The 13,141-nt window shown below is 47.6% G+C and overlaps 1 protein-coding gene across 1 annotated transcript in view; it reads right to left on the bottom strand.

Moving 5' to 3' along the window:
* Nucleotides 1-13,141, bottom strand: part of ABCD3 (ATP binding cassette subfamily D member 3) — a 310,675-nt gene that overhangs the window by 30,240 nt on the left and 267,294 nt on the right. Inside the window, exon 21 of the mRNA XM_085601490.1 lies at nucleotides 8,042-8,146. Within this exon, the coding sequence (XP_085457616.1) occupies nucleotides 8,042-8,146 (105 nt within the window). The remainder of the gene's footprint in view (nucleotides 1-8,041; nucleotides 8,147-13,141) is intronic.

The following is a 13,141-nucleotide window of genomic DNA, read 5'->3' as shown; positions in this document are numbered from 1 at the left end:
ACAAGGCACGCTGAGCAAAAGTACCTTGAGCCTGGTTTCAAACAATGAGATGAGTCCGAGATCCCAACACAGTTGGGGTGATGCGCTGGATTTTTCCATGATACGCCAGTGATAAGTTGGTCCTGTGAGCGGTGCATCAGTTCTGAGGTGCAGCAGTTACAAATGTGATGCGTCAGGTGTTTCCACATTGTAGAGACGATGCATTGATCTTCTGCACCCAGTGGCGGCAGTTACGGAGTTGGAGCAATGGTTACGGAGGCAATGCGGCTGTTCCAAATGTGATGCAGCGGTCTGGTTCTTGCAACTGTGTAGATGTGCTGATTCAGATAGGCGCAACAGTTTTGATGCATGGGTTCCGGCAGATGTAGCACTTTACGCTCACTTCCAACGGCCCAGGGCTGGATTGGCACCACTTGGAAGAGCAGGACTAACAGCAGACCGAGTCCAAGGACTGTTTGCAGGTTGAAGAGAGATGCCTTTGCTATGCTGAGACTTCAGAAAACAAGAGGCAAGCCGACAAGCCTTTGGAGATACTTGGGTTCTGGGAGCTAGAGATGCAGGCCCAGTCCTCACTCCCAGGCAAGAGGGCAGCAGGCAAACACAATAAAGCAGTTCATCAGAATGGCAGTCCTCTCAAGCAGCACAGCAGTCTTTCCTGGTAGAATGTCCTTAGTTCCGCAAACGCCCAGAGTCGGTGGTGTCAGAGGCCCAGTACTTCTAGCCAGTTGGACCTTTGAAGTGGGGGAGAATTCAAAAAGATGTCTTTTAAGTGCACAAGTCCCTTTCTTTACTGCCCTGGCTCCAAACTCACTACAGAGGAGTATGCAACCCTTTGCGTGGGGACAGGACACAGACCTTCCAGGTGTCATCTCCTCCTTCCCATCCAGTCCAGGATGGCCAATCAGGATGTGGATGGCACATTAGTAACACCCAAGTTCCCATTGTGTATGGCTGTCTAGAGGGAATGTACAAAGCCACCAGTCACCCAACCCAGAAGTGTTTTCAGGGACAGGCAGAAGGCACCAAATGGGTACAGTAGGAAAATGTCAACTTTTTAAAAGTGCAATTTTCAGAATTACAATTTAAAATCCAACTTCACAAAAAGTTGTGTTTTCAAATTGTGATTCCAGAGACCCCAAATGTGGGGATCTATCTCTTCCCAATTGGAAACTACACTTATAAAATGTAATAAGACGATCCCAACGTTATCCTATGGTATAGACAGGCCTCGCAGTAGTGAAAAAAAGGAATTTAAGGAGTATTTCACTACCAGGATATATAAAACTAAAAAGTACATGTCCTACCTTTTATATTCACTGCACCCTGCCCATGGGCTGTCCAGGACCTACCTTAGGGGTAGCTTACATGTAATAAAAAAGGAAGGTTTGGGCCTGGTAAGTAGGTTAACTTGCCAGGTCGATAAAGCAGTTTAAAATTGCACACAGAGGCTCTGCAGAGGCAGGCCTGAAACATGTTTAAATGGCTACTGGAGTGGGTGGCACAATCAGTGCTGCAGGCCCACTAGTAGGATTTAATTTATAGGCCCTGTACACATGTAGTGCACTTGGCAAGGGACATATCCGTAAATTAAGTATGTCAATTGTGGATAAGTCAATGTTATGTTTTAAGCATAGCGCACATGAACTTTAGCACTGGTTAAGTGCCTAGATTCCTAAAGCCAACCAAAACAATTTCAGCAAAAAGGGGAGGAGGAAGGCAAAATGTTTGGGGGTGGCCCTGAGAATGGGCCATTACCAACATGCGGTCAATGTAGAACAACAAGCCTATTTTAGGGTCCAACTGGTGAAGTCTCTTCTCTTCCTTAGAGGGATGAGGCAGAGCATAACGGGTAGGCAGGGTGATGGACTGTCCTACATGAAAGGGAGTGGCCACTTTTGGAAGAAAAGAAGCTCAAGTGCATAGGACCAGCTGGTTTGGGAAGATGCTGATGTACAGAGGCTTAGATTACAAAGCCTGGAGCTCACTGACCCTCTGGAAAGATCTTAATGTCACTAGAAAGGCAGTCTTGATGTGAAGGAGCCTAATAGGACAATTGTGTAGCAGCTGTAAAGGAGCGCACACCCGAAATGTCAGTTACCACTGAGGCACGACGAAGGTGGAAACAAGTGTTGGAGACCTTTTTTGAAACCTATGTACAATAGGGGACTTGAAAAGGGATGGTTGATCCGGCACCACAGGAATGCCAAAATGCCCAAAGCAAAGCTCTACTGGGCAAGAGCAAGAATGAATAGAAGGACCTGAGAAAAGGGAGCAGAAAGGTGGTAAACTTGTTTTTCTGCACACCATGCCACAAACTTTCCCCAACGGCCGGCGTATATAGTCTTGGTGGAGAGACCCCTAGCTGCCAAGAGGACATTAGACTTCGGGCTGAAGTTCGAAAACTGTTGTCTGTCGCTGCTCAATTTCCACGCAATGAAGATAGCGCGTTGACAGTTTCAGGTGTAGAACACTCCTGTTGCTGCTACTGAAGATACTCCTGAAGGGGCAACCTAATTGGATGACCAACGGTCATGTTCCACAGCTTTGGATACCTGACTCTCCAAACCCACTCCGGACCTCAAGGATGACTTGGGCTCAACTGTTCCTGATCTACTTGAGAACTCAGGGCAGGAGTGTGATGGACAGAAAGGCGTATAGGAGGCCTGAGCGCCACTCAAGACGAAAAGTGTCTCCCTGTGACAGCCCTCTTTGAAACTCTCAGCATAACTGCTGATATTGTGCGTTCTTGGCAGTGGCAAACAGATACAACCAAGATTATCCCCCCTGCTGAAAGATACCTTGCACCACCTCCTGATGGAGATGCCATTTGTGATCCAGGAGGCATCTTCAGCAGAGTTTGTCCACTCTGGCGTTCAGAGATCCAAGTGTTGAAACTCCAGTGAAATACCCAGACGTTCCAGCCATGTCCAAAGACGCAGGGCCTCTTGACAAAGCGTCCACGATCTCATCCAGCTCTGTTTGTTGCAGTACCACATGGCAGTGGTGTTATCCATGAACACCAGTACTAGCCTTCCCTTGATTGAGGTTAGAAAGGCTATCAATGCCAGTCAGATAGCCCGGAACTCCCCATCAACCTATTGGAGTCTAGATTCCGCTGGAGACTACCTCTCCCAGATTGCCACCCCAGCACAGTCACTACGGTCAGATCTGGCTGGGAAAGGAAGAGGGGTCTGCCGCTGACCCAATCGCTGTTTGTTAACCACTACAGATCTTTTGCACTGCCCTCTGACATCTGGACCCTGTCGGAGAATCTCCCTGATGCTGCGCCCCCTGGAACAGCAGGTGTCACTGCAGAGCCCGCATATACCTGTGGGCATGTTTCACCAGCAGGATGCAGGAGGCCATGAGGTGCAGTAGCCCCAGAGTCAGTCTCGCCGAAATCCAGGATGGAGGCTGAAACATCAGTATCATAGCCTGAATATCCTGAACTCGCCGTTCAGGACGATAAGCCAGAAAATGCACTGTGTACCGAACAGCCCTGATGAAAGGGAATGAAAGGGAATGTGTGAGAAGGGGTCAGGTGTGACATTGGCATGTTGATATGGACTGCAGCAAGTGAAGATTCGCTGTACTCTGGAGGTGGGAGGCGACTGCCTGGATCGAGCCCGCCTTCAACAGCCAGTAGTCGAGATCGGGGAAGACAGACACCCTGATCTCCGTAGATGAGCTGCAACCACTGCCATCACCTTAATGAACACCCGAGGGGACCTGGTAAGGACAAAGGGGAGCACAGTGAACTGAAAGCGCCTGTGGCCTACAGTGAACCGCAGGTAATGTCTGTGGTCAGGCAGGACAAGGATGTGGAAGTAAGAGTTTTACAAATCCAATGCTACCATCCAGTCTCCCGGGTCCAGGACAGACAGGACATCAGCAAGTATATTTGCAGGGGTGTAGTGCTCTCAAGGTAGGAAATTATTGCTTATACTGAGTGTTTACGCCCCGCCTCCTTCAACCAGTACTGGAGGATCGGAGTGGCATCTTGACAGACACAGAAGCCTACATGGATAATATCAGGGATGCCTTTAATGCAGTCATAGAACACACTATTGACAGCTCTACCTCGCAGCCCTCACACACACACTCCATGTCTCAATTTACCTTGGCCTGGGACTCCTGGATGTGTGGAGGGCCAGACATCCCCAGGAGAAGGTGCACCTCTTTTTTATTTTTCAAGGGCTCATGGGTCCTTCTTCTGCCTTGATCATGTCCTATTGCTGGCAGTAGAGTGGCCAGCGGCAAACAAGACCAAATATATGCCAGAGGTATTTCCGACAGGCCACGTTGTGGGTGTGGTTGGATGTGGGGCACTGGGGGGGTGTGGGGGTGGAGGGACACCTGGAGGTTGTCCAGTTGGACTTTACAAGATAACAAGGTAGTATCAGAAATCCATAGGGGATCCTCATTTTACTTTGATGAAAATGTCAGCACTGTAGACTCACCTGAAGTGCTCTGGGAGACAGTGCTGCGTGACAGGGCCATGAACATTATAGCTTGAAAAAAAACGACGCAGGGTGGAGGGTCTCAACGCTAGAGAATAAAGTCTATGAGGCAGAGGACAAATATGAAAAGGACATATCCCAGGTGATCTTGGGCCGTCTGAATGCCCCCTGCGAGGAATACCATGCTCTTACCCATGACTTAGCGAATTAACAGCTTCTAGCAACACAGTGGAAGCTATATGAGGTAGGTGACAAAGCAAGCTGCCTGCTAGCGTGGCCCAGCAAGATGGAAGCTGCAAGTAGATGGATTCGCGGGCTAGGGGCACCTGACCGTTTTAGCATCTCAACAGATTGGGCGATCGTGGAGTGCTTTGCTCAATATTATCGGGACCTATATAGTGAGAGAAGCTCGGCTTCACAGGGCGGCAACGTTAAGGCCTCCTTGGAGGAATTGCCCCTCCCTAGTCTACGGGATGATGACAGGACCCATCTAGAGCAAGATATTACCCGGAAAGAGCTCAGTGAAGCAGTGAGCCGCATGCAATCAGGAAGGCGCCGGGTTCTAACAACATTCCCGCAGAGTTTTATAAATGTACCGTGTCAGTTGTGGAGCTTCACTTACCGGAAATGCTTGCGGAGGTGAGAGGTGGGCAAGCTAACCCCAGACCTACTATTATATACTTTGCCAAACAGGGAAAGCCCCCACAAAAGGTGAGCTTCCTATAAGACAATCTTGCTTCTAAAAACTGAGGTCAAGCGCCTCGCTTAAATACTAGTACTTAATCTAATGAAGGTCATCCCCTCTAGTACACAGTGACTAAATGGGCCTCATGCTAGGCAGAGTCACCAGGCAAAACGCGGGGTGCCTGTATAATTGGTTGTCTCGCCTCCAGCCTCTACAAGAAACAATGGCCTTATTCGCTTTGGACGCAGAGAAGGCCTCTGATTCAATTAGCTGGCAGTGCAAATTCCTGGTCATGCAGAGGCTTGGCTTTGGCCCCAATTATTGTGGTTGAGTACTTCTACTGAATAGTCACCCGGTGGCAAGTGTTCGGTTCAATGGGGTGACTTTGGGGGAGTTCCAGCCTGGACAGGGACGCGGCAGGGTTGCTCCATGTTGCCACTCCTCTTCGCATTTTGTTTGTAGCCACTGGCGACGTGACTGAGGCTGCAAGCAAACCCAGTGGGCTTTCCTGAGGTTACACCAGAGTCTGAAAAAGTGTCTTTATATGCGGTGTACATCTTATTGTATCTGACAAAACCAACAGCCTCGCTGTCCTTAGTGCTGTCATTATTCAGAGCCTTTGAAAGTTACGCAGGCTACAAATTTAATTGGGATATGTCAATCCTGAATAAGACTGGTAGGTGGCCCCTAATAGCGAAGATAACCCCCAGGGGTGGCTTCTACTACTTGGGAACTGAGATAACGTGAGACCAAGTTAAATTCATGGAGCGGAGCAAGGAGCTAACATATCAGAAATTCTGAGAAGAAGTGTATTACCAGAGATGCTTTCTCATCTCGATTATGGGGCAGGCCACTCTTCAAAATATTGTGTTGCCTAAATTCTTGTACGTACTCCAGAATTCCCCTTGGCTAGTGGAGGAGACTTTTGTTTACAACGGTGGATGAAGTGGTGTGCTCCTTTTTGTGGGATGGTGGCACCCCTCATATTGCTCTCTGCACCCTATGTAGATTGGTTTACAATGGTGGTATAGCATAGCCAGACTTCAGAGCGGTCATAGCTTATTATTGGGTGGTCCAGCTGCAAGCAATTAATAAATAGTGCAAGGCACCCAGCGATGACTTGACACGTAATGGAAAGAAAATTTCATATTTACGGAGGCTCCGGTGGACCTTCTTTGCCGAGCGCAACAAGGTCATCTCTTTTTGGCCGGAGACAAGACTACAGCCGATGCGTGTTCGAGGGGAAAGTCAACTAAAGGGACTCTCCTGGGGTGGGCGGTCGATCAGGGGAGTTTGGGCAGCTCACCGGTGGGCTGCAAATGGACCTCATGTGCATTTCAACCCTTGGGGACTTAGTCGGAAGGGAGGGTATGGAATCCTTTCAAGACCTACAGGAGGAGTATGAATTTAGAGATTCATAACTGTTCCGATTACTACAAGTCCAGGATGCGCTACCTGCTGTAGGGGTAACATGGGATGCGCTGGAATATAGCCCTGTGGAAAGTAGATTGCTGTCTGAGATGACGTCTAAGGTAATCTCAGTTACATACCATATGCTCATAAATAATAGGACAGACAATCTTCGGGTCCTCCTGGAGAAACGAGAGGCTGAACTAGGCTCAATGGAGGACGTGGACTGGGAGGCAGCCCTGTTGCCCCAGAGGGAGGCGGCAATAAAAACTAGCCTGAGGCTTTTATAGTTAAAGGGTCTCCACAGGGTCTAATATCACAGACTATGGCTGTTTAAGATGGGCAGGGCCTACACTCCCAATTGTTTCGAGGTGTGGGAAGTGAGAGGGCTCTTTCTTCCTCACCATCTGGAGCTGTTCATACATGCAAGTATTTTGGAGGAAGGTGACAAAGTTTGCTTCTGCTCGGAGGACACAGATCACCCGCATCCCCCATTTTCTTATAATCAGTATACCCAATGATCTAGATCTTCCCATGAAACAACTCCTTTTCTGAGCACAGAGTTTTGCCCTGACGAAGCAAGATATCGCAAAGGGATGGGGTAGCCCGGTCCCTCCCACACTGAACCAATGGGTTGAGGGAATAAGGTGGTGTATGGAAGCGGAGAGGGTGGTCTATTCTGCAAAGGTGTGCCCGAAAAAGTTAGACAGTTTGGAGCCCATGTAAAAAAAACCTTTGGTTTGGGGTGAAATATGAGAGCCTCCCACGGAGCCTGAAGCGATGGAGGGAGAGGTGTACAAGGGGAGGATTGTGGTCGTCAAAGGTGTCCGGCCATTGAGGTGGCCCAACAGGGTTTCCAAGGAACTGTAAAAATGAAGCTCATATTTGTACCAGCGATGTATGTGGACTCTATAAGAACAAGGCAGTATGTTGTTGCTGTAATTTGGAATGTGCTGCTCCAATGGAAAAAACGTACTAGAAACAGTTTTTAAAAAAAATTCAATAAGAAACAGTGCAAAAGGCCCATCAGGTGGACCCAATCTCCACTAATACCACAGTGGACTATCCTTTGGATGGAGTTCCAATAAATGTGTGAAAATTCCTGGTTTAGTTTAGGACGTTATTCTAATGTTCCTTTTTCCTGAAAATATGCATACTCTTCAACTGATTGTAAGTTGATAATGGGGTAAAAAGTCTTCTTTAAAAGAATGCTGTGATGTGGAACCGTCTGTCTGGTCTGCAACTATGTCAGGTTTTCCAGCTGACCACTGACTACAAAAAAGATTTTTATGTAGTTGCATTGTGGTTGTGGTCCTCAATGAATGAAGTTGAAACCTAGTTTTGGACTGTGTTTTTCTCCATCAAGTCTGGTTTAGGGGTTATAGAGAAAAGGTTTCACCACCATCCCTAATTCAATATCAATACGTTGTCGCCATAAAAAATGCACACAGGACAAGAGGCATTAGAGCAAATATTTGACACGTACCTTCCTGCAGTGGCTGTAAATGTATCCTTCCACATCAACACTGACTGCACTTGTACATTCATCCAAAATGGCAAACTGAGGTTTATGGTAGAAAAGCCTTGCCATCTAAAATCAAAACACAATTCAGAGCATTAATAGTCAGCACAGATATAAAGATCATTACATAAATGCAAGTGTTTAAAAAACTGGACAGAACAACATTGATGCTGGCAGGCTACAAATGGTATGGGCATCTCAGGCAGGTAGAAAATAACCTTTCAACGTATAAAAACTGAAAAGCAGAAAAGTGGAGACAAAACGACTTATAGGAGTGTGAAAATTTATTAAGAGCCAGGATTTAAGACCAGATACTTCAACAATGAAATGGAAAGATATCGAAGAGGTAAGAGCAATGAGAGACCGAGAACAACAGAAAATAAGTTAGCAGAAAATGTGTTGGGAAAACAATTAGTTATGAAACAATTATTGTTGACGAAACTACGGCAACCTAAAATGTAAAGTAATGTATGTAATTAGAAGAAATGATAAAAGTTACAAATCCAAGTAAGCCATTCTCCACCAACGCACAACACTTCACTTCAACATGGCACATCAATACATTTTTCACAGTCCCTTTTTTTTGTTCAACCAGTGACCAAAAGGCCAATTTTAGTATAAACAAATGACAAAGGTGTCCAGTACAAAGTATTATAAATAATTAATGACTGACTATAACTTAATCTAAGAGTTATATGTCATGTACTATATATACACACACGTGATCTTGGAGAAAAACATCTTATGAGGTGTAGCACGGTTATAGCTCAAAAACAATAAATTAGCATTTTAAAAAATTAGAATGTGAAAAGACTAAGTCATTGAAGGCAGTCTATACAGGATGGATGGTAGAGATATGTCAGCTTGTGATAAAGAGTATGACATCTTCAGTGTACTGGTGTCTGAAGATGCCAGTGGGATGTATCGGATCTTTCTGTGGCACCACATAGATAGTGTTGGAACTGGCCCTTTTTGCAGGGTTATCCCCAAACTTTTGCCTTCCTACTGTATATTTACCTGTTATTGTTGGTTTTATGACTCTGGGCACTTTGCCTCTGCTGATCAGTGCTAAAGTGCAAGTGCGCTCTCCTGTAAATCTACACCTGTTTGGCATATTTAATTTACCTGTAAGTCCCTTGTACAGTGGTATCCCATATAGCCAGGGCCTGTAAATTAAATGTTACTAGTCAGCCTGCAGCGCTGCTTGCGCCACCGACAGAAGTAGCCTTTCAAACCTGTTTCAGGCCTCTACAGGGCCTGTCAGCGCAGTTTACTTATGCAGTGACGTGGCACTTATCAAGTGTTTGCCATGTCTGTAACTCTCTTTTTACTACACATAGGTAACCCCTAATGTAGGCTCTAAGTAGCCCTATGGGCAGGGTGCTGTGTAGACAAAAGGTAGGAAATGTGCCTTAGGTGTGTGGCATGTCAGGGTAGTGACAGCCCATCTGGTTTCTCGCTTCTGTGAGGCTGCCCTCTCATTGGTTTGCGTTGGGAATTTCCCAATATGTGCTTTTTTTTTTGCAGAGTTTTATATAGCGCGAACTTGACCCGAAATCCAATCAGGTATCAGAGCGCTTTATGTTACATGAGGACACACATTCATTTTTTGTTAGGCACGGGGAGATTAAGTGATTTGCCCAGAATCACAGGAAGTTCAACGTCATTACCGAGACTCTAACCCAGTTCCCCAGGTCCGAGGTCGAGCGCCCTAGCAGTTAGGCCAACTCCTCTCCAACTCCTCTCTCCTGCTTCAGTGGTAATTTCTGATACGAAAGGGGTAGCGTGGCCGTGTTTGGAACAGTAGTGATAAATCCTGATTGGTGAAAGCGGATTTGTTATTACTATTTTGGAAATGCAACTTTTAGAAGTGGGCATTTCCGTGTGCTTATGATTCTTTGTGCCCTGCCTGGTTGTGTAGTCGCCGCCTGGTTTAGACTGACAGGAGAAGGAAATGTTCATTCACTCTAGACAGTCAAAAGGGGGATTGAGGTGTGTCCTGCCTTTCCTGGGTTAGTCAGCGCTGCGCTGAATAGACCTTGGCTGCATTTAGAGTGGTGGGAGGAGTTTCCCTTGCAACTGAATAGGCCTGGTCTGCATTTAGAGTGGTAGGGGGAATTGCACCTGCACCTGAATAGGGCTGTGCCTGTCACAATGCGGTCTCCGCCCCCCTGTAGTGTGTCTGGAGCCAGGGCTTGGAAATGAATGGGGGGTGTTGTGCACTTCTGAAAGTTGTCTGAAGTGCCCCCAGAACAAGAACTTTTGGACTATAAGTACAGGGACTGTGACCCCATATTTTTAGACACTGGTGGGTCTTGTAAGCTGTTGGCTCTATATGCTACCAGGGCAATGCTGGACTGCCAGGAGGAACCACCTTGGGACTTGATTACTCAGGAGTGCAGACCTGCTGCCCGTTGTGCTGAAATAAAGACTGCCACTGTGTTCTGGGACACTTGTGCTGGCTGACCTGTCTGCACCCTGCTGGTGTGTCCCCAGTGCTTGCTCTCCCAGGAGTGCTGTTTTGCCCCTGGTCTTTGCAAGCTGGAGCACATGGTGGAGTACTTCACCTTTTGGTCAAACCCCTGGAATGCTGCTTGTGTCCTTAACTACCGGGGAAGCAGCCTTGCACTCCCCCGGGAACTAGTCGTTGTGAGCGCTGCCGGCTTACCGTGTGCCTGAGTTTGGGGCTGAGCCAAGATACGTTGTAGCGCAGGAGACCAGGGAAAGGTGAAATCGGTTGCATTGCCTGGCAACCGAGCAAGCAAAACCAAAGGAGCAGCCGGAGGAGGACGGCTGCACACCGCAGCTCTGCCCCTCTGCAAAGGCAGACTTCACGGAGCTGCAGCCGTGCCTTGTCTATGTGGTGCAGCTACGCGGACTGCAGGAGAGGCCGCTTGAGATCAGAAGAAGTCTCCAGCATTAACACCCTCAGATTCCGAGGACCGACGAGCACCGGATGATGGGAGCTGCACTGCATGGTTGCAGGCAGCCCCCTCTGGTGAGTTCTGCCTACGGGGGACCCAGCAAGGTCTCCTTATCGGCAGCAGGGCTTGTGTGCCCCTCCCCCTTTCTTTTATGCCTGCATACCGAGGGGAGTATAAATGCAACAATATCTCAGCAGGATATAATGTAATTACTTAAATCTGTATGTACATGACATTACAGTTTAGCGAACAAAAGAGAGGAGACTTCAAAATAGTTCAATCCATGCGCCCGTAGGCGTCATATTATATACGAAGATCAGTAAATATACAGAACAGTTGTAACAGCACTGTAGGGTATAAATAGCCAGGCAACCCTAGTGATATGTGCACAAAGTGCTCGTGACAGTGAAGTAACGGCGCAAGTGACAACGTGAAAAATACCACAGCAGAAGGCGCAAAAGAGTATACAATATGTACAGATTAAAAGGTTCAAACATCAACTTATTCAATGGTACAGTTCGTGATTTCCTTTATGTTAATGAACCAGGGGTCAGAGTACGCCTAAGGAGTTCGAGCTGGTGGGCAGTGGTCGACGGCGTTTCGATCCTCTCAGATTAGGATCATCTTCAGGACCTGGGTTGCCTATTTGTGGAGTGCTCTGTAAATAAAAATAGGTATCAGGGCGGCTAGAAGGGGGGGAAAAAGGTAGAGAAACGGGGAGGATAAGGGGGTAGGGGGAGGCAGACTGGAAAATTCAAATGGGTCTACCTGAAGCGCATTGAATAAAGCGCTGGCGTAGGAGATGAAGCAACGCAGATGAAGAGGCAGGCGGTGGAATAGAGAGCAATTATTGGAAGGAATCCATCGCGCAGTCTATGGGAGGCAAGAAATAGGAAAATGACCATGGGGAAGGAAAATGCACTAAGCAGAAGGCAGAGAGTGCACCACGAGAGCGGCGGAATGGACCATGGACTCACCGCTGTTGAAAGGAATCCGGGGAGAAAGCGAGGACGTGCGGTTTGTTCGTCAATCAAGGTTTACTGGAACGGGCCTAATAAAGTGGGTGAAAATGAACGGGAAGGGAAATTAGAAACACCCCACTGATTAACGGAAAGTTAACGGGACGGGGCAACCGCGTGAGCAGTGACTTACCCAGTAGATGAGCCAAGGGCATCAAGTTAATTCAGGAGTCAGGAGTAAATCCAAAGTATCGGAGAAGCCACAGTCGTGTGCTAGTCGCGGTCAGTGCCAGTAGTCAAAGACGCGAAGCCTTCTATAAGACGGGACTGCTAGTGATACGGGAAGGCCGTTCATTGGGTAATGGAGGAAGGGGGGGGCGGAACTGTTGCTGGGGACGCTATCAGTGCGGGTGGACGGCAAGGAAAGGGAAGAGTTACGCTAAATCTGATCAGGCAGGCGGTGTAACCAGGGACGCGTGGCTGGGAACAATGGAGTTAAACAAATAAAAACCATGTAATTGGGAAGAGGTAATTGGCACAAAATTATGTAACAAGGGTAAGGGATGTGTACATGGTAAAGTAGGGTCTTAAAGGTACCACGCAGATTTTGAGGAACTGCAGGGTGCAAAAATTAAAACATGCACACAAGAAGACCACAATCCCATATATGGGTATACATAACAAATACAACACTCTAAAGGATTAGCAAGGAGATGTTCAAGGGGTGATTCTGGTCCAAACAATTATCAAAGATCAAACACTGTCAGCAGGCTAACTTAGGGCAAGGGAAAAAGTACAGCATGGAGAAGCACACAATCATGTAGGCAGGGTGACTGGAACCTCAGGTGGAGTGATGGATAGTGCTATTCCACTCATCAATGGTGTTAAGGCCCTGGTTCACCGAATTACAGCGTGTTATCCATTTGCACTAGGGTTGCTGTGTCCGTCTCGCCTTGATCCTGCGCGTCCCTGGTTACACCGCCTGCCTGATCTGATTTAGCGTAACTCTTCCCTTTCCTTGCCGTCCACCCGCACTGATAGCGTCCCCAGCAACAGTTCCGCCCCCCCTTCCTCCATTACCCAATGAACGGCCTTCCCGTATCACTAGCGGTCCCGTCTTATAGAAGGCTTCGCGTCTTTGACTACTGGCACTGACCGCGACTAGCACACGACTGTGGCTT

Source organism: Triturus cristatus, chromosome 4_2 (assembly GCF_964204655.1).
Source record: "Triturus cristatus chromosome 4_2, aTriCri1.1, whole genome shotgun sequence".
NCBI lineage: Eukaryota > Metazoa > Chordata > Amphibia > Caudata > Salamandridae > Triturus > Triturus cristatus.
Note: the sequence above shows the minus strand (reverse complement) of the source record. Positions and strands in the feature narration are given on the sequence as shown.